The 22,724-nt window shown below is 39.2% G+C and overlaps 1 protein-coding gene across 3 annotated transcripts in view; it reads left to right on the top strand.

Moving 5' to 3' along the window:
* LOC143126619 (NACHT, LRR and PYD domains-containing protein 3-like) overlaps positions 1-22,724 on the top strand; it is a 213,887-nt gene that overhangs the window by 79,030 nt on the left and 112,133 nt on the right. For all 3 annotated transcript variants that reach the window (XM_076288281.1, XM_076288282.1, XM_076288285.1), the window contains 12 exons: positions 2,567-2,680; positions 3,888-4,132; positions 4,351-6,151; positions 14,080-14,250; positions 14,704-14,856; positions 15,001-15,171; positions 18,138-18,290; positions 18,428-18,598; positions 18,962-19,114; positions 19,253-19,423; positions 21,362-21,514; positions 21,658-21,828. In XM_076288281.1, coding sequence (XP_076144396.1) covers positions 2,567-2,680; positions 3,888-4,132; positions 4,351-6,151; positions 14,080-14,250; positions 14,704-14,856; positions 15,001-15,171; positions 18,138-18,290; positions 18,428-18,598; positions 18,962-19,114; positions 19,253-19,423; positions 21,362-21,514; positions 21,658-21,828 — 3,627 coding nt within the window. The remainder of the gene's footprint in view (positions 1-2,566; positions 2,681-3,887; positions 4,133-4,350; positions 6,152-14,079; positions 14,251-14,703; positions 14,857-15,000; positions 15,172-18,137; positions 18,291-18,427; positions 18,599-18,961; positions 19,115-19,252; positions 19,424-21,361; positions 21,515-21,657; positions 21,829-22,724) is intronic.

Here is a 22,724-nt window from a genome sequence, read left to right as displayed (position 1 = left end):
GGGGTGTTTCTGGTATCGGTTGCCGTCCGACCGGGATGGGAGGGTTATGGTGTCGGTCTGACCAGCGGGGGTTGGGGGGGGGTTGTGGGTGCTGGCGTCTTGTTTGTGCGATACACTACAGACTCTGTACATTTAACAATTATTTACTAAACACTGCATATTAAATAAATAACCAGCTTCTCAAAATAACAGTTAACAAAGTAATAACACCAAACAAACTATACAACAGTATACAAATATTTCAAAATAGTTGTGTAATTTGTCCAATTTTAACAAAGACTATTACAAACTATAGAACAAGTGCAAAAGAAAGTGCAAAACAACAAAATGTGCAAATGTGATCAGTCACTACTTATGGCAGAGCTGACAACTAGCACCGCTACAAGCCATCTGAACTGAGAATACAAGAGTATATTATACTGTTTTACTATTGGACCATTAATACCTATCTTCATGCAGGCTGTCAGACTGTTGCCCTGCAGCCTGTTCCGCAAGTATGTCCTGATCTATACACCGAGAGTGAATGAAGTTTAGATTATTTTATAGTTTTGTGTAATATGGATGGAATTTGAGCGCTGAGCGCTTTTTAATTTAGAGGCCGGAGAGGCCGCTCTGTTCTCTCACACCACGAATCTGAGGCATGCCCAAAACCCACCCAGAATTCATGTCTTCCTAATAAAACCAAGACCGTTAAATTTCAAAGATATTGGCCATAGTAGCCTAAGTTCGTGGATGGGGATGGAGTTAGCTAAATAATTTAGAAAGCATACGCGTAGGCACGGATGGGCCTGGACGGGCCTAGGCCCGTCTATTTGTCAGTCTTGCCCGTCCGATTAGAGGGCTTGCCTTCTTAAAAAGATGCGCAAGTCAACACTGCGCTGAGAGCAGGTGGCTGTTTACTCGGCCGCTCCTCCACTCAAATTCGCGTCAGGTCGCTCCGCTCAATTTCGCTCCCCCCTCCACTTCAAAATCCTCCTGCTCCAGTGAAATCACTCCACGCTCGCTTCAATTTAAAAGAGGGAGAAATAATCTACAAGACAAATTGTCACCTTAAACAGAAAACTTAAATCCCAAAGAACTAAGAGCAACGGCAATATATTTCACTCACATCATTTATTTTAAAAGATAGTGCAACATCGATAGTGCAACAACAAACACGCTTGACAACGTTAATACACATAAGCCTAAAACTAAAGGGATCAGTAGGATTAATTGCCTAAAGAATACAGGCTTAGCATCCAATCTGATTGAACATAAGAGAGGCCTAGATTAGATACGCCTGACCATACAAGCATCAATCATGGGCATGTTATATTTCTGACATAAAAGAGGAATTTATTGAACGCATTGTCCCAGCTGACAAATTACGCAGAAACATTTTCAACTGGAGCAAAACAATGCATGAATGTAGCTTCTGCGCGTCACATGAAACACAATTGAGACAATAGATTGACCATATTGGACAACTGCAAAGCCTTATCATAGGCATGTTACATTCATGACATGAAAAGTGAAACTTATAGAACGAAAATGACAAATTACGCGGTCGGCTAAACATTTTAAACGTGCGCAAAACTGATGAACCCAGCATCGATGCGTCGCATAAATTAAAACACAAATTGTAGCAACAACTTGTCCATTGGACAATCCTACCACAAAACCTTTCTATAGGCCGGCAACGTTTATGACATAAAAAGTGAAATATGAACGCATTTCATCACACCTGACAATTAAACGGAGCCATTTAACTGATTCTTGAGAGCGAGGAGCGGGATATTTGCGCGGCTCAGCTCCGCTCACTAGCTCTGATTCGGAGGCATATCACTTATGTAAAGATTATAAAAACTGATTATTTTTCGATTTATGGCAGGTTTCTTATTATTTTCTTAATGCGTTCTGTGGAGAAGGGAGTCTGGCGTTGGTCACGGTTTGGAATGAAAGGGAGAAAACAGGACAGAGTAACATGGTGGACTACTTTTTTTTTTTTGACGATGTAGTTAAGGCGGCAGGCATGTTTTGCCAAGGCGGCCGCCTTGACTGCAAAGTGCTGCGGGAAACCCTGATATTATTGTTCCCCAAGGGGAAATTCAAGGTCCCAGTTGTTTAAAGACATCACACACAACATACACATACAACATAAACAGGATGATAAAATAACAACATGAATACTATAGACAATAAAAGATACTAAATAAAAAATATATAATAATAAAAATGTGAATGTACTAAGGGATGTATAAGCATGAGACACTCGCAGTGGCTGTTTCATGCATCACCCTCACAATTTTAGCAGTGGACCACCACAATCTGATCCGAAGTGAGATTTCAGCTTTTGTATCCATATACAGTACAAGAGTAGACAGGTGTGTGTGTGGTGTGTGTAATGTGTGTGTGTGTATGTATGTGTGTGTGTGTGTGTGTGTGTGTGTGTGTGTGTGTGTGTGTGTGTCATTGAGTTTGTGTGTGTGTGTTTGAAGGAGAGGGTATGTAGACATGCTAACTTTTTTTAATATTGTGAAGATGTGTCACTCAGTCTAATATGTGTGTTGTCTCCTTGTGTATCCAGACCACATACATACAGACCAGTGTCTCCAGTGCCCAGCTGTGTGTCCATGAAGAGTGACCGGTCCATGCATCACCCTCACAATTTTAGCAGTGGATCACCACAATCTGATCCAAAGTGAGATTTCAGCTTTTTACCCATATACAAAAGTAGATAGATACATAGATAGATACTTTATTGTTCCCCAAGGGGAAATTCAAGGTCCCATTAGCTTAAAGACATCACACACAACATACAATATAAACAGGATGATAAAAAAACAACATAAATAATATGGACAATAAAAGATAGTAAATAAAAAAAAAATATGTGAATATGTGAAATAAATAAAAATGTGAATGTACTAACTGATGTATAAGCATGAGACGCTTGCAGTGACAGGGCAGGGACTGACCCTGTGAATCAGTATGCAGTGGTAAGGTGCTCAATGAGAGTGTGTCACAATGTGTCATGGTGCAAATAAGTCCAACAGTGCAAGGATAAAGTCTAGAGACCAGCATTAAATATGGACAATATGTAAGGGATAATGCATAGAATGCCGGTCATTATCGTGAAATAAGTTCCGACAGGGCAAACCAGACCCCGACGCGCTATACATTACCCCGCTTATTATACGGCTACTTGCCAAAACTCCACATGACATGGACCTTTACATTTATTTGTTACCGTTTTGTTGTGGCTTTGGCTGAGAAACAAATAGTTTGCAACATACGCTGAACTTGAATCAAACATTTTTTATGAGAAGAACCAAAGTGAGATTTCAGCTTTTTACCCATATACAAAAGTAGACAGGTGTGTGTGTGTCGAAAAAGCATCGAAATCACAATTCTTGACTTGGTATTGGCATCGAAACAATAATTTTGGTATCGTAACAACACTAATTTATATTACCATTAATGAAATAAAACGTTGATGAATAATTCTTGTCTAAATATCCTTTGAGAAAATTAACACTGTGGTGTGTGTGGTCCTTAGTACACAAGTGTGCACTACAGCATTAGCCGCATTATGTATAAACCGCAGGACAGTGGGGGTATAATAATAACATTATACCCCCATAGCTGAAGAAGTTGTGGAAAAAAATCAATGTATAAACCTCTTACCTATCTGCTAATAGTTTGGAAATTGCGGTATTTGAATATCAAAAGTGCTTTTTAAAAGCACAAATCATTTTCATTTTCTACAAACTCTCATCTGCACTTCCACTGTTGAATGTGTTCCTCAGACTGTATGTGTGCAGACACTGCTATTGGCTTTTCTTCAGTATTAGGTGCTGTGACTGATGTGTTTCTCTGTGCAATTGCTGTCCCTGTTGTGGATTTAGGTTCATTCTGACCCAGGATCAGTCCAGGTGTGGAGTGTGTGAGCAGCTACTGAGGGACCCAGTCATCACCGGCTGTGGACACAGTTTCTGCAGGCAGTGCATCCGCAGCTACTGGAGCCAGTCTGGTCCATCAGGAGACTTCAGCTGCCCCCAGTGCAGAAAGAGACCCAGAACACAACCCATTATAAACCCTGACATCCATCTGCGAACTGAGCATGCTCCAGTTAAAAAGACAAGACTAACAGGTGAGTCTAGAAGATATGTGTCCAAGAGCAAGGCTTGTGCTTGGATGAAAAGACCATTTTTTTTTTAAAGAAATCAAAATGGTATATAATCTGTTATCTGTTAAGATACATTTGATGTTATACTGTTTGAAAAAATAAATTGTGTTCTAGACACACTGATCAATTAGTTATGAATAATGCTCATCTCTTGGTTTGTTTGTTTGTGTATTGCCAAACAGATGACCCTGTCCTGACCAGAGTAATGATGATCCATAAAGCCTGTATGAAGAGGAGGTTTGAGAGCATATGTGAAGGCATCATAAGGTCAGGGACTCAAACACTCCTGAACAAGATCTACACAGAGCTCTACATCACAGAGGGAGAGAGTGAAGGGGTGAATAATGAGCATGAGGTTTGGCAGGTAGAGTCAGCATCCAGGCCACAAACTACAGAGGACACAGCAATCAACTGCAATGATATCTTCAAGCCCTTACCTGGACAGGAGAGGCACATCAGAACTGTCATGACCAAGGGGATTGCTGGCATTGGAAAAACCGTCTCAGTGCAGAAGTTCATCCTTGACTGGGCAGAGGAGAGAGCTAACCAGGATGTAGATTTCATGTTTGTGCTTCCGTTCCGTGAACTGAATTTGGTCAAACATAATCAGTACAGTCTTCACAGGCTCCTGCTTGACTTCCACCCTGAGCTTAGAGAGCTACAGGATAGTGAATACAAAGACTGCCACATTGTTTTCATCTTTGATGGTCTAGATGAGAGTCGACTTCCACTAAATTTCCAAGGGAACCAGTCGTTGTCTGATGTGACACAAACATCATCAGTGGATGTGCTGATGACGAGCCTCATTCAGGGAACTCTGCTTCCTTTTGTTCTCATCTGGATAACCTCCCGACCAGCAGCAACCAGTCAGATCCCTTCTCAGTGCATCAGTCAGGTGACAGAAGTACGAGGGTTCAATGACCCACAGAAGGAAGAATACTTCAGGAAGAGGATCAGTGACCAGAATCAAGCCAACAGAATCATCTCACACATTAAGGCAACTAGGAGTCTCCACATCATGTGCCACATGCCAGTCTTCTGTTGGATCTCAGCCACTGTCCTTCAGCAGATACTGGAACAGGATGATGGGAAAGAAGCCCCCAAAACACTGACTGAAATGTTCATTCACTTCCTGCTCATCCAGACCACCAGGAAGAACCAAAAGTATCAAGAGGAAAGTGAGACAGATCGACAGAGGCTCCTGGAATCACACAAGGGTGTCATATTGAGACTGGCAGAGCTGGCCTTCAAGCATCTGGAGAATGGCAATCTCATGTTCTATGATGAAGACCTGAGAGAGTGTGGCATTGATGCCAGTGAAGCTTCAGTGTACTCTGGCATGTGCACTGACATCTTCAGGGAGGAATGTGTGTTTTTCCACAAGAAGGTTTACTGCTTTGTCCATCTGAGCATCCAGGAGTTTCTTGCTGCACTTCATTTGTTTGCCTCCTACTTGAATAAGAACATGGAGGTCCTGAAACCATTTCTTAGCAGAAAGTTCATGACTTTGACAGATGTGCCTCTAGATGAGCTGCTGAAGAATGCAGTGAACAAAGCTTTGGAAAGCAAGAATGGACACCTTGATTTGTTTGTTCGCTTTCTTCATGGTATTTCTCTGGTGTCAAATCAGAGACTTTTGCTTGGCCTCCTGACACACACACACAGCAGCCCAGAGAGTGTGAAGAAAACAATCAAGAACTTGAAGGTGATGCAGAGACAAAATATCTCCCCCGAGAGGTGCATCAATCTGTTACACTGCCTGGTGGAAATGCATGACTCTTCTGTTCATGATGAAATCCAGGCTTTCCTGAAGGCAGAGAAAGGTGCCGTGAAACAGCTCACACTGGCTCACTGCTCAGCCTTGGCTCATGTGCTTCTGATGTCTGATGAGGTGCTGGATGAGTTTGACCTGAAGAAATACAAAACCTCAGATGAGGGACGGAGGAGACTGGTGCCAGCTGTGAGATGCTGCAGAAAGGCTGTGTGAGTATCATAATTAACACTTCAATCATAACACACACACTCCACAATTCTGACGTTTTCTGCTAGAACTCATGTTTGGTGTGCAGTGTTTCCCACAGAATTGAATTATATTTGTGGTGGTAGGTTTGCAGAATGCAACAGTTTTTAACAAATTAGCACAGCTAATGCCAGGTCTCCAGTCTATGCAGGATGCAAAATAACTTTGTTAAAGCGTTTGTGTGTTTGTGTGTGTGTGTGTGTGTGTAGAGATTTTTAGTATAGTAGTAATAGTATATTTTTTATAATAGTGTAAATGTTCCCATCATGAGAATACTCCATCAAGAGAATACTCCATCTCGGCACCTGATCAAATCAGATCAGCAGGTGCACATGTTCTATGGAGGAGCATGGTATAAATGGGGTGTAAAACACTGAATATGATGCTCTCCAGTCTGAACTAGGGTTGGGCACCGAAACACGGTTCTAATATGGCACCGGTGCCGACGCAAACGGTAGTAACTGCATCAAATAACAACGTGGATTTCGGTGCCTTATTTCGGTGCTTAAATAGCGTTTTTTTATTTATTTTTTTTATACGAGGCATCACTGTATGTCATGCGCCATCTTTAACGTCTTGCTCTGATAGCAACACATCCAGATACAGTTAGCTAACATATGATAAACACTGGATGTATAAACCAGAGGGGTGCACCACATAGGCGAGTGGACAGTGTTTGACAGCTTGCGTGAGCCCAAGTAGCTTACTTTAAAGCGATATCGCGAGCTCCTGCCAAAATCTAGCAGTGGGCCTAACTACACACAAGCAAAAGGCTACTGAAACAACATCAACAGTAGGCTAGCCTATACATTACACAATATCCTTGCTAATGCGCTAACTGACATTTATTTGAAATGTTATCAGCAAAGTTGTAAGGTGAAAACTTTATTTCACGATGTGTTAAACAACATAATGGCATGATATTAATCTTTCATGTGCATTGTGCATCACAATGAATATGAAGATCATGTTAAATGTTAGCTGGCAAAAATATAAATATGTAGGTTACATACCTGATGTCACTGACTGAGCTTTCAAAGAGGCTACGAAACCATCTCCGTACGTTATCGCTAATTAAACTCAGCTGACTGGTGTTAGCGCATAGCCATAGTTGCTGTTAAAATGCATACAAGGCTAGCGCTGGGAAACACTTCAACACCGACATGTAGCCTGTTCTGGGTTAAGACATGAAATTTCTTGAAGCATTTGGGAACACACTGAATTAACTGGAAAATAGAGTCCCTGTTAGATTAGCTTGCTTGCAAATGCCTTGTCCATGACCTGGCAGTTTTATGGCAAGCGGTTTTAACATACATTATGGCAAACCGCCTACACTGGGTAAACTTGAAAGCAGAGCTCACCATTGTGTCTGCATGCATGGCAAGCTGTTTTAACATTTAAATGTATTATTCGTAGGGGCAATGAGATATTGATAGTAAATTGAATATAACCGTTCAATTTCATGTTCAAATTTGTCTTATCAATAAAAAAAAAGCAATTCATGCTTTAGACCATTTTAATTTAAAACATTTTAAAAACAAAGTACCGGTTCAGGCACCGTTTCGGCACCGGCACCGTTTTAAAAGTATCGATTTAGCACCGGTATCGGATAAAACCCAAACGATACCCAACCCTAGTCTGAACTGATTAAATAAATCAGATGTCTGCTCATGCAGCTCTGGGTTAATCAGCGTTAACTGTGCATGGTATTCAGGGCTCATATATTATTCTCTCCTCTTATCCCCCTTAGTCGTGTTGTTTTGGGCCTGGCACATATTTTATTTGGGGCAGTTATATTATTTCCTCTCTCACTCTTCCTGCAGATTTAAACATGACACATTACCATTTAATTTAATCCCACTTCTGACACCATATGTCACATGGGTTCTGTGACAATGATGACTCAGCCAAGATCTGCAACTCCAGTGCTATGAAGGTGTTTTATTTACAGTCCAAGGTTCTCAAAAGTGAGCAAGTGACCAAAAATAAAAGAAACAAAAATAAAGTTGAAGTTTCCAAAATGTACAAAATATTGTAGGCCTATGAACTAAGAACAGAAAACAAAATGTATCTAAAGAAGAAAAGAAAAACTTCCAGTCTAAAGAGCAAAACTGCACAGCCCAGCACCACAAACCAGACTGCAATGAAAATGGGCAGAGAGAGCTACCTCTTTCTGAGGTCTTAAATACCACTAGCCCCTCCCCTACAACTAACCCCAAACAGCTGTACACATACCAAACCCCATTAATCTCCCATTTACAAACCAATGGCAAGATTTCGAAATAGCCAAAAGGTTACACATTTTACATACAACACATCCATTCACATTACAAAACCCTGATTTCTTCACAACTCTTAATTTACACTTAATTAACAACAATTGGATGAAATCACGGATCATAACGAGGCTGGCACTACAAAGCCAGTTAGCTTCCACAGCTCAGGTCCTTGGAGACCGGGTGGAATGGCGGCATCTGGAGGAAAGGAGCGTAGACGTTTGTCTGTTGATCGTGAGCTACAGGCGGTTGGCAACAACTGGACTGTGAATGGTCAGAGGTCAGGAAATGACGGATCAGGAAGTGAGGATGGGGAGATGGATGTTGGACGCGGGAGTTTGGATGAGTGGAAAGTAATCAATAGGAAACGGAAAACTAAAGATAGAGACGAATCAGATTATAGTGACATTGATAAAGAAATAAAAACGGTGAAAAGGAGTGAAGATGAGTTCAAGGTGTTTATCAAATTGTTACAAGAGGGGACTACTTTTAACGAGTGGAGTCCAATCCAACTAACCAAAAGTCTGCATAAAGACATTGGGGAGGTAAGGAGCGCTAAACAATTGAGGAATGGTTCTTTACTGGTAATATGTAAAAGTGATGAACAACAACAGAAAGCAATAAAGACAAATAAACTAAATGGACAGCGAGTGAAGTGTTCAATGGCATATGACAAAAACTTTGTTAGGGGTGTGATCTCTGGGATTCCTCTAAGTGAGTCAGTGGATTCAGTGAAAGAAGGAATACAAAATGTTAAAGTAAGGGAAGCAAAGCGACTTAAAACAAGAAGGAATGGAGTTATATGTGACAGTCTATCAGTACTGTTAACTTTTGACGAAGCTAAACTCCCAGGAAAAGTCTTGATTGGTTACATGAGCTATGATGTCAAGGTTTACATTCCTCCACCACTGCGGTGTTTTAAATGTCAAAGATATGGGCATGTAGCGGCAATATGCAAGGGCAAACAAAGATGTAGCAAATGTAGTGGTGAACATGAATATGGAAAGTGTGAAGAAGGGGCAAAACTAAAATGTTGCAACTGTGGAGGAGAACATAGTGCAGCATATGGAGGTTGTGAGGCTAACAAAAGAATGCAGGAGGTACAGCGAATTAAAGTAGTCCAAGGGGTTTCCTATGCAGAGGCAACTAAGAAAGTCCCAAGAGGTGTAGGTGTACCAGTAGAAACAATAAAGGATGGGACTAAAGATGTAAAGGAATGTGTAAAGTGTGATCAACTAAAAGAAGATACGTTGATTGTGAGTAAAGGTGATTTTGTGCTCTTCATGGCTGAGATAATCAATTGCTCAGCACAGACCACTAGTAGAACTGAAAGAATTAAAATAATTGTAAAGTCAGCTGAAAAATACCTGGATGCAAAGGGAATGCCTTGGGAAAGAGTAAGAGATATTCTTAATGATGAAACACAACAATCACAGTCATGGAGTGGGCCTGTATAATGGTTTTAATTATACTTCAGTGGAATGCTAGGAGTTTAATTGCAAACGGCCAAGAATTCAAAAACTATGTTGAAAATTTACAAGAGAAACCTAATATTATTTGTATACAAGAAACCTGGCTAGTGCCTAGGTTGGATTTTGTAATAAAGGGGTATGACTCTATAAGAAGGGATAGGGAAATAGGTAAAGGAGGAGGAGTTGTAATTTTTATACAAAGGGGACTTCAGTATAGAGAGGTAAAGAGGGGGAATGACTTGGAATACATTGCTACAGAAGTATGGACAAATGAAGATAATGTGACAATTATAAACTTTTATAACCCATGTAGACAAGTGGAGATAAGGCAACTGGAGGATATTTGGAAGGATTTGACAGGGAAAATTATCTGGTGTGGGGATTTTAATGCACATAGTACATTATGGGGAGAGAGGGATGATGGGAATGGAAATGTAGTCGAAGAATTTATGGAAGAGAAAGAGTTAGTATGTTTGAATGATGGATCTGGGACTAGAATAGATGTGGCAAGGGGTACAGAGTCAGCAATAGATCTAACTATTGTCACAAAAACCATTGCAGATAGATGTGACTGGGAGGTAGTGAGGGAAAGCACAGTAGGAAGTGATCATTATCCTATTAGAATTCAGATAGGAGTGGAATTAAGAATTGAACATGACATAAGAGAAGAGAGATGGATTTTAGGAAAAGCAGATTGGGGTAAGTATAGAGAAGTAAGTGATGAATTGTTACTATCTATTGATAAAAATCAGGATATTGAGGAATTGTGTAATGAAATTGGCAGTGGAATAATTGTTGCAGCAGGAGTATCAATCCCAAAAACTAAGCCTAAGACGTTAACTAAAATAGTGCCATGGTGGTCTACAGAATGTAAGGAAGCAATTAAAGGTAGAAATAGAGCGTTTAAAAAGTTAAAAAGAACACATAATTTTCAGAATTTAGTTCAATATAAAAGATCTCAGGCAATAGTTAGGAAAACAATAAGACAAGCTAAAAAAGATAATTGGAAAAAGTTCTGTGACTCTATTGGTCGAACTACTCCAGTGGAGAGAGTTTGGAATATGATTAAAAAAATGAAAGGGAATGGAAGGGAATATGGATACCCAGTGTTGGTTGAGGGGCAAAGAACGATCACCAATAATAAGGAAAAAGCAGAGGTTATGGCTAAAACATTAGCCAAGGTGCACAGCTCAGGGAATTTAAATCAAGAAGAAAAAAGAGGTAGAGAAGTTACAATTGAAAAATATCGCAATGTGTTTGACATTGAGGATAGCGAAGAAGGGGTATTGGATGTGTTATTTACGAAATCTGAACTCAATAAGGCATTAAGTAAATTAGGTAAGTCATCTCCAGGGATGGATAAAATCTGCTATTCCATGTTGGAGAACTTAAGTGATAAGGGGAAGGAAGTTTTGTTAAGTCTATATAATAAATGGAAGGAGTCTATAATTATTCCTATTAGGAAACCTGGGAAAGATCCTAAAATAGCAATTAACTATAGACCTATTGCATTAACATCCCAGATGGGAAAAACTATGGAAAGGATGATTAATGACAGGCTTACATATTGGGTTGAAACGAAAGGATTAATGAGTCATTATCAAAGTGGATTCAGGAAAGGTAGAGGCACCATGGATCCCATTGTATGCCTTGAAGATACAATAAGGAAGGCTCAAGTGAACAAAGAAAATGTAGTGGCAGTGTTTTTTGACATTGAGAAGGCATATGATATGTTGTGGAAAGAAGGTATACTGATAAAGGTTAAAATATTGGGAATAAAGGGACGGATGTTCCAATGGATTAAAGGGTTTTTGTCTAATAGAACAATTCAAATTAAAATAAATGGAGAATTAAGTGAGCAATACAGTGTGGAAAATGGTGTCCCACAAGGAAGTATTGTTAGTCCACTATTATTTTCAATAATGATTGATGATATTTTTAAAGACATACAAAATTCAGTTGGGGTGGCATTGTTTGCAGATGATGGAGCAATGTGGAAAAAAGGAAGAAATATAGATTTTGTGGTGGGTAAGATGCAACAGGCAGTGAACAGAGTCCAAGAATGGGCCCTTCAATGGGGGTTTAGGATCTCAATAGATAAAACAAAGACTTTATTCTTCTCTAGGAAGAAAATAAATGTAGATGTTAAAATCAAATTATCTGGGGCAGATTTAGAAAGAGTGGAATTCTTCAAATATTTAGGAATGTGGTTTGACAAACGATTAACTTGGACAATGCATATACAAAAAAATATTGAGAAATGCAAGAAAGTGTTGAATGTGATGAGGTGTCTGCGTGGAGTTGAATGGGGAGCAAGTAGACCTGCTTTAAAAGCCATTTATACAGGGCTGATGAGATCTGTATTTGACTATGGGTGTGTAGTGTATGGGTCTGCTGCTAAAACATCACTTAAGAAACTAGATGTAATTCAGAACCAAGGTTTGAAGCTATGCTGTGGGGCAATTAAGACCATGCCAGTGGCAGCAATCCAGGTAGAGATGGGAGAGATGCCTCTCTATCTTAGAAGAGACCAGCTGTCTCTTGTGTATTGGACAAATCTAAGGGGTCATAGTGAAAAACACATGAGTCAATCAGTCTTATGGCAGTGTCAAGAGAGAGAGAGTTACCTTATTAAAAGTTTTGGTTGGACAATAAAACAAAAGGTAATAAATATGGGAATCAGTGCTCTTGAAATAAGCCCTACAGTGGCATATCCTGTTGTTCCTCCTTGGCTGATGTCAGAGGTTCCAGTAGACTTGGGCTTATTAGAGGAAAAGAAGGATGTTGAAGTGGATCATTACAGGGTCCAGAGTTACATTGCGAGCAAATATAAAGAAGCAGTCATTTTATATACTGATGCATCTAAGCAGACTGATAAGAAAATGGGAGTTGCTTATGTTATCCCTCAATTAAACATTGAATCTGGAAAGAGAATCAATGATGATTTAGCTGTATACACAGCAGAAATTATAGGAATATGGATGGCCTTATTGTGGGTAGAGAGCAATAGACCTAAGCAAGCTGTGATTGCGTCAGACTCTAGCTCAGCTTTAATAAGCCTTAAACGTTGTCACTCTGAGTCTAGACAGGACATAGTATATGAAGTAATGCAATTAGCCAACAATCTGCTTAAGTCTGGTATTAGTACTACATTTATATGGGTACCAGCTCATATAGGTGTAGGAGGTAATGAATTAGCAGATACATGTGCAAAGAAAGCAGCAGGGAAGTCTGACATAGAGTTGAATATTAAATACAGCAAAGCTGAAGTCAAAAGTATAATCAAAGCTAAAATAAATGAAAAATGGCAATTTGTATGGGATAACGAACAGTCTGGAAGACACCTGCATAGTATTCAAGGAAAGGTGGGGAGGAGCAGGAATACATGCAGAAGCAAGCAAGAAGAAGATGTGGTGTCCAGAATGAGGCTAGGACATACAGGATTAAACAGAACATTAGTTACCATGAAAAAGCATGTTGATGGAATGTGTGAATATTGTAATAGTCAAGAGACCATAGAGCATGTAATTATGTTTTGTCCTGAGTACCATCAAGCCAGACAAAGATTTATCTCACAACTTGGTGAAATCCAGATGACATTAAATTTGAATGATATACTGCAAAGAGAATCAGGTGAAATTTGTTTTTCTTTTTTGTTTTCTTTTTTGAAGGTAACTGGGTTATTTAAAAGAATTTAGGAAAGTGTAGGATGACCATTTGATCCACACTCCAGTCCAGATGGTGGCGGTAATGCACCAAAAAGCTGGTTGCCAACCGCCATATAAAAAAGAAGAAGAAGAAGAAGAAGAAGAAGCTCAGGTCCTTTAGTCACCCGGAAGTGCTGCAGGAGAGAGAGAGGACCAACAAACAAACAAACAAGTGTGGCTCCCACTCACCACGCTCAGATTATTTAAAGACAATATATGTTTCTGTGATTATTTAACTATGAGGTACTTGTGTTATGAAACACTGCTACTACAAACAACTTGTGTGTGCACCCACAAGGTTAGCTTGGCTGGTAATTAGCAGTAGCTCAACATGCATGGTGTGTAATAGTGGAGTCAGGTGTTTGTGTGTGGTGTGGTGCATTGGGGCCTGGTACCGAAAGAGCTCCGTGTGACAACTCTTTTGCCTCTTTTGCAGACTTGCTGGCTGTAATCTAACAGAGAAGTCCTGTGAGATTGTGGCCTCAGCTCTGCAGTCTGCAAACTCCCCCTTAAGAGAGCTGGACCTGAGTCAGAATGACCTGCAGAAGTCAGGAGAAAAACTGGCAAATGCTCTTCTGAGTCCAAACTGCAAACTGGAGACACTGAGGTCAGTGATATTGTACTGCTTTAAATTATGCATACTGTTAAAAGTAGATTAAGTTTAAGTTTAAGTAGACACAATAACAGCATCAGTGTTTTACTTTTGATTGATTTATACTTTCTGATTTCAGTAGCTCTTATTTTTCTATACCCTTTAATTGATCAGGAATCAATATTAGGACCAACAAGCAGAATCAACTATGGCATTTGAACTGAAAAAATCGTATCAATTCCATCCCTAATTATTCTCTTCTCTTATCCCTCACATACTGTATATGGGGCAGTTATATTTATTTACCTCTCTTATCCGACTTGCAGTTTTGGACATGACACATTATCATTTAATAGTTTGTGTTAACCAGACAGTAACAGCATCTTTGTTTTACTCTTGAATTGATATATCCTCTCTGATTTCACTTTGTGTGATACCGGTTTGCATGATACATGTTCATGTGTACAGACTTGTTGGCTGTAAACTGAGGGGAAGCTTTTTGGCCTTGGCTCACAAGGGGGCAAACTCCCACCTAAGAGAGCTGGACATCAGTGACAGTGAGCTTGAGGACTGTGGAGGAGAACTGATCCATCAACCACTGAATCAAGACTGTAAAGTGAGGTCTGTAATTGTAGCACAGTGCACAGGCTGTTGCTTGCTGATTGGTCTAAAAATGTCACATCCCTATAACTGGAATTTCATATTAAGAAATGAGTATAGAGGACATGTTGCTCAATGTTTCAATGTTTTCCTCTTTCACTGCAGACTTACCAGGTGTAAACTCAAGCACAGCTCCTCTGAGGTTGTGGCCACAGTTCTGCCGTCATATCTTTCTCAGCTGAGTGAGTTGGACATGAGTGGCTGTGATCTGCAAACATCAGAAGAGAAGCTGCTCTCTGGTCTTAGAAACCCAAACTGCCACCTGGAGAAACTGAGGTCAGTAATACTCTCAAGAACACAGAATTCACACAAGCCTTGTTTATGTAAATTATAATGGATGACACGGCATTCGGTTAACATAAAATAATACACGTTCCAAGGCAAGGCAAGGCAAGGCAGATTTATTTATATAGCGCATTTCATACAATAAGAGCATTTCAATGTGCTTTTACAGATGCTAAGGAACAGTTTATCAGAAAAACAAGATAAAAAGTTAAAGCAAGATGAAGAATAAAATATAAATAGAAGATCAAATGCTGGGTACAGGGTGCTTGCGCAAGTCTTGAAAGTCTTAATAAGTATGGAATTTTGAAACACTGTTTTCCAGACCTTGAAAAGTCTTGAATTTTGTGTGAAAGTCTTAATAAAGTATGGAAAAAATGTATGGTAGAATCTTACAGTATGCTCAAAGGCATTGTGAAATGAGAAATAGGAAGGTAGGCTATAAAACTATAATTTTACTAACTGGTCACGTACTGTATTAGCATAATGGAATGATATCCAATCAACGCTTGCTTAGCCTAGTCTGGCACCTTTTCGTCACTGCTGAGGTCTATTGACACATAGCTAGCCTAGTGGTCAACAGAAATGGGTCGTTGCGTGTTTTTGAATTTATGGCTGGATTTGAAGTTAAATGAAATTAAAAATTAGAGTCTTTGCCATACTGTGCAGTTTATTTTTTGTTCTAACCAAGTGCGCTAGGTCAAATGTATGCACTTTTGTGAGTGTTGTGATACAGCTTGTTCAGAAGTTAAAATGAGATAACATAAAGATAAGTTCAGTCATGTCAAGGACAGAAAAAATGAGATGTGAGTGAGACTGAATTCTACATACATTCATCCATCCATTCATGTTTTTTTATAGATAGTTTGGTAACACTTTACTTGACGGGTGAGTTCTTAACACATTCATAGCAGCTGTCATAAACTTCACATAAAGCATTCATGACTGTTTCATGAGACATGACTCAACATTCATACCAAACCTTTCATGAATGTGGAAGACAGAACGACGACAACTCGTCAAAATAAAAGTCCATCAATCGCAAAGCAGCATTGCCGTTTTTGTTCCAAACCTCTTACCTGACCATGTCACATCTGAGTCAATGGGCTAGTCCAGTGCCAAAAAGACAGAACATGGTCAAGCAAATAATTTTTGTTTCATAAAAATGTATTTGTTTTATGATGTAACCTTTGCAGATAATTTCTCATCTTTTGCTACTGGGAATGTCCAACCATTCCAGGTTACACAAATACAAGTCGAATGTAGGCTAGTTTGCCTCCCAGTGTTAAACTCAGTGATTACAAATACTTCACAACTTGTATAGTAAAGTGACATTCAATGTAGACTTCATAAGATATTCATGAAATATTTACAAAAACGGCAATGCTGCTTTGCGATTGATGGACTTTTATTTTGACAAGTTTTCGTCGTTCTGTCTTCCACATTAATGAAAGGTTTGGTATGAATGTTGAGTCATGTCTCATGAAACAGTCATGAATGCTTTATGTGCAGTTTATGACAGCTGCTATGAATGTGTTATGAACTCACCCGTCAAGTAAAGTGTTACCGATAGTTTTTGTGACACTTGTTTGATGTGAAATTCATGTACTTGTGATTTTCATGTTTTGAAACATTTTCATCAGTAAAAGCATAATTTACTGTGAATAATGCATTTGTTCATTGAATTCTAGCCTATAAAAATTAAATTTCTAATAAACACAGTTGGTACAATCTCAACCAATGAAGTAGGAAGTAGGCACACAAGTATACAAGTACATAAAGTTAAGGTCTTGAGAAAAAAAAATCCAGTTTTAAAAAAGTCTGGAAAAAGTCTGGAATTTTAATTTGGAAAAAGAGCAAGCACCCTGTGGGTAGAAAACAAGGGTAAAATATAAATAGTCAAATAAAGGATAAAAAGAAGATAAAATCCAAAAGATAAGAAATAAATAGTCAAATTCAAGATAAAACTAACCATAAAAAAAAGGTCCAGGTGGTAATGCAGCCCCGACAGCCTGTGGAGTCCGTTATCGCTTATACCACTGTTGCCACTTGCGTTGTGTTCATTTGCTGTTAAGATTTTCACTTTTTAATCGCTGAAAAAGACATGTTTGTAGATTCTAATTCTTTCTGTCACTTATCAACTAATTTTTAAAATTGCAGGAGAAACTGTCGTTACTAGTTCTAAATGGATGATTGCCATGTTCAAAGGCCAGTCTTGTTCCATCCCTCATTGTCAAGCGGTCGCATCCCAGGATTCTCTTTAACCAAATAGTTGTTTTACTTAGCCTTCTGCCATGTAACTGAGCTAAAAGCCACCTTAGTCATATGCTACAATGTTGTCATATGCTACTATGCTCTGAACGTCTGTAAGATCGCTATTTTATAGCTCTGATGCAACGTGACAGTTCATGACACTTCACAATAGAGATTTTCTAATGAGGAGACACAGCACTCTAAGAATCCTCCATAGAAATGCATGAGGCTAGTTAGTAATGCCAATATAGCAGTTGTCTACATATATGCCGCCACTTCTGCTGCCAAAAGCCGACATGTGAATACATCATGCCCAATCATGTGGTTGCACTGGCGCACAAGATTGTTATGATCACAAAAGGAAATTCAACCAAGCAGTGGTATGAACATTCATACGTGGACAGAGAAGAATCTCACTGTTATTGGGTGTAAGAATCAAGACATTAATTTGTGAAACATTATCTTTTATTGTTGTGTCAGTGTTGATGTGAGATAACTGGTTCCCGATCAGTTGATGGTGTAACACTCCCTGCTGATGTGTCCCATTTAAATGACTGATAACTGTAGACTGTGTTAACCATTCAATATCAACATCAGTGTTTTGCTCTAACACTGATATGTCCTCTCTGATTGCACTATTTTCACTCTTCTGTTACATGGTTTATATTTTGTATTTGTGATTGTTTTACATGGTTGGTGTTCTACAGACTGGTTGGCTGTAAACTGAGAGGAAGATTTTTGGCCTTGACTCTTCAGTGGGCAAACTCCCACCTAAGAGAGCTGGACATCAGTGACAGTGAGCTTCAGGACTGTGAAGAAGAACTGCTCCATCAACCACTTAATCAATACTGTAAAGTGAGGTCTGTATATTTGTACAGTGCAGATACTTTGTTTGATCCAAAAGTGGTCCACATCACTATAACTGGGATTTCATATTTATACATGTAACCCGGAGTATAGATGACCTGTTGCTCAGTGTTTTCCTCTTTCACTGCAGGCTTACCAGGTGTAAACTCAAACACAGCTCCTCTGAGGTTGTGGTCTCAGTTCTGCAGTCATATAATTCTCATCTGAGTGAGGTGGTCATGAGTGGCTGTGATCTGCAAAGATCAGAAGAGAAGCTGCTCTCTGGTCTTAGAAACTCAAACTGCCACCTGAAGAAACTGAGGTCAGTAAAACACTGACAGACACAGAGTTTGTAGAGGTCTTATTTATACATTCACACTTTGGACAAATAATTACACCACTGTTTTGGGCACTAGAATCAAGACATGAATTTGTGAAACATTATCTTTTATTGTTGTGTCAGTGTTGATGTGGGAGAATTGGTCCCAGATCAGTTGATGATATAACACTCCCTGCTGACGTGTCCCATTTAAATTACTGTAGACTGTTTTAACCATTCAATATCAACATCAGTGTTTTACTCATGCATTGATATGTCCTTTCTAATTCCACTATTTGCACTCTTCTGTTACATGGTTTATATTTTGTATTTGTGATTCTGTGTTACATGGTTGGTGTTCTACAGACTGGTTGGCTGTAAACTGAGAGGAAGATTTTTGGCCTTGACTCTTCAGTGGGCAAACTCCCACCTAAGAGAGCTGGACATCAGTGACAGTGAGCTTCAGAACTGTGAAGAAGAACTGCTCCATCAACCACTTAATCAAGACTGTAAAGTGAAGTCTGTATCTTTGTACAGTGCAGATACTTTCTGTTTGATCCAAAAGTGGTCCACATCACTATAACTGGGACATCATATTGAGAAATGTAAGGAGTATAGAATAACTGTTGCTTATAGTGTTTTCCTCTCTCACTGTAGACTCATCAGCTGTAGACTCAAACACAGCTCCTCTGAGGTTGTGGTCTCAGTTTTGCAGTCATATATTTCTCAACTGAGTGAGTTGGACATGAGTGGCTGTGATCTGCAAACATCAGAAGAAAAGCTGCTCTCTGGTCTTAGAAACCCAAACTGCCACCTGGAGAAACTGAGGTCAGTAAAACTCTGAAAGACACAGAGTTCACAGAGGTCGTATCTATACATTCAAGTTTAAGTTTAAGTTTATTTGTCATTCCAGCCATATTTGTGAAACATCTACAGTGGAGAGGAAATGTTTCTCAGGACCAGTGTGCATTTACAATCAGTTAAAAGATAAAGTAAAAAAATAGACACAGATCTATCTGTACAGATCTATCTATCTGTTATAGATACATTTGTGACACAGTGAGGACTGAGGCAGTGGTTTAGTCAAAGTATAATGATTCTTTATGCATATTTACATTTTGTATAATGATTCTTTTGCGTTTAGTATGATGATTCTTTATGTATCTTTGCGTTTAGTATGATGATTCTTTATGTATCTTTGCGTTTAGTATAATGATTCTTTATGTATCTTTGCGAAGAGGGAGAATGTCAGTGGCCCCTGTCTGCTCACACAAACTCCAAAGAGCTTCATCTTAGGGAGGTGTTTGATATAGAAGTTGTTTACAAAAACAAAACGAGAAGGAGCACAGAATGTTCCAGACAGTTCTTCACACCTGTTCAGAACATCTTGTGCATCAACAAAAGCTTTTGATGGCTCAGAGTTTTTAAGCATCACTTCTAGTTAAAACATCACTTCTAGTATATGACACGTCTAATGTAAAAATAATAAATATAAATAAAAACAGATTTTTTCCAACAGTATGGCCTGTGGGAAGAAGATTTTGCAGCTTCTGACTATTCTTGTTTTTCTGAAGCAATATCTCCTGCTAAACGGCAAGAGAACAAACAGTCCTTGCAATGACTGGCATCACGCTATCTGGCAAGATATCCTGTGGTCACCGCTAGTCTGAGATTTACGGCTCACATTGACCCCCGTTCATTCAAAAGACGATATTTAGAAAATGTATTCAAACTAACACCGGTGAATTTTGACAGCAACCCTTTAATAATAAACTAGATTTTTGTTCAAGATATATACAGCAAGAAGAACAGAAATCCGCCCAAGCAATGTGGAGAAATTTCATGAAAACTGTCAGCTCCTAAGACTATGACTATTGTTCAGATTTCTGCTCATCTAATGTCGAATGTCAGAATTTATAATGTATAAAGGAACGACATTTAAAAATAAAAACACAAATGATTAAATGGATTAGAAAAATAATTGGTAAGGAATTATGAGATTTTTTTACTGTTTTACCGTCATATAGACAAGAAATAATTTGCACTCCATTTAGGCCTAATAGCTGATGTATTTCATGGCCACCAGATGACAGCATTTCACAGCACTTTGGGTTTTTAAAGGTCCAAAGTGCAGTGCAACAGTGCAATGGCACCATCTGGTGGCCGATGGTACATGCTCCCTGGAAAATCTTGTAGGAGCAGACCGTTTTAATAACAATTTCTCCACATGCTCTGACAGATTTCTGTTATTCTTGCTGTATAGATTTTGAACAAAAATCTAGTTTCTTATTAAAGTCAAATGGTTGCTCCACCAGTGCTAGTTTAAACACATTTTTTAAAACATTGACCCCATTCATCCAAGAAACAGTTGGGAGACGTAAATCTCAGACTAGTCGTGACCAAGGAATATTTTGCCGGATTGCTTGACACCGGTCTTGTGACGGGTGAGAGGAGTCTCTTATAATGCAGACTGCACCTGCACCAAATCCACACTTTGGACATACAGTAGATTAGCAGACCGTCACTGTTCTTGGATGCTAGACTCAAGACATGAGTTGGAGAAGCACTGGACTTTTAATGTCATTGTTGATGTGAGAGAACTGGTCCCAGGCCTGTCTGTTAGTATAATACTCCCTGCTGATGTGACCCATATAGAGCACTGTAGAGTGTATAAACTAGACACTAACAACATCAGTTTCACTCTTCATATTTCCTCTCTAATTTCACTATTTGCGATTCTATGTGGCATGGTTTATGTTCTTACAGACTTGTTGGCTGTAAACTGAGAGGAAGATTTTTGGCCTTGATTCTTCAGTGGGCAAACCCCCACCTAAGAGAGCTGGACATCAGTGACTGTGAGCTTCAGGACTGTGAAGGAGAACTGCTCCATCAACCACTGAATCAAGACTGTAAAGTGAGGTCTGTATGTTGCACAGTGCACACAGACTGGTAGATTCTGTTGGACTTAAAACAGTTCACATCTTTTTTTCTGTCATTTCATGTTTGGAATGTAAGGAGTATAGAGGACATGTTGCTTATAATGTTTTCCTCTCTCACTATAGACTCATCAGCTGTAGACTCAAACACAGCTCCTCTGAGGTTGTGGTCTCAGTTCTGCAATCATATATTTCTCAACTGAGTGAGTTGGACATGAGTGGCTGTGATCTGCAAACATCAGAAGAGAAGCTGCTCTCTGGTCTTAGAAACTCAAACTGCCACCTGGAGAAACTGAGGTCAGTAAAATCTACACATTCAAGTTCAAGATTAAGTTGACTTGTAATTCCAGCCATATTTGTAAAACATCTACAGTGGAGCGGAAATGTTTCTCAGGACTAGTGTGCATTTACAATCAGTTAAGTAAAAAAAAAAATTAGTTTTAAAAAGCAGCCGTTAAGAAAAGACACATGCAACACTAATAAAGTGCAATCAAGTGCTTGAGTTCAGATAATGTGAAATGAACAGAATAATGAGCATAATAAATTAATACACTGAATGGTTTTAAATCGGTACCTACGTATACAACTTTTGTGCCAGTTACAAAGAGTTTAACAGTCATATGGCCTGTTGGAAAAAGCTTTGCAGCTTCTGACTGTTCTTGTTTTTCTGAAGCAATATTTGCTGCCAGACGGCAAGAGAATAAACAGTACATGTGATGGGTGAGAGGAGTCTCTTATAATGCAGAGAGATTTCTTCTTGAATCTGCACCAAATCCACACTTTGGACATGCAGTAGATTAGAAAACTGTCACTGTTCTTGGATGCTAGACTCAAGACATGAGTTGGAGAAGCACTGGACTTTTATTGTTGTGTCAGTGTAGATGTGAGAGAACTGGTCCCAGACCTGTCTGTTAGTATAATACTCCCTGCTGATGTGTCCCATATAGAGCACTTTTAACTGTAGAGTGTATTAACTAGACTCTTTTTTTTTATTGAGTTTTTCCAAACATTTTAACAAGACCCCACAAACCTTACAAAACCCAACTAAGTGTAACAGACATGAAACGTACAGTATACAAAGACTATTTGAGGTCTTGTGACGGGTGAGAGGAGTCTCTTATAATGCAGACTGCACCTGCACCTGCACCAAATCCACACTTTGGACATAGAGTAGATTAGCAGACCGTCACTGT

Source organism: Alosa pseudoharengus, unplaced genomic scaffold, assembly GCF_046254945.1.
Source record: "Alosa pseudoharengus isolate Yale_2024_CS ecotype anadromous, Long Island Sound unplaced genomic scaffold, YU_APseudo_1.1 YU_APseudo_1.1_scf_1, whole genome shotgun sequence".
Taxonomy (NCBI): Eukaryota; Metazoa; Chordata; class Actinopteri; order Clupeiformes; family Clupeidae; genus Alosa; species Alosa pseudoharengus.
Note: the sequence above shows the minus strand (reverse complement) of the source record. Positions and strands in the feature narration are given on the sequence as shown.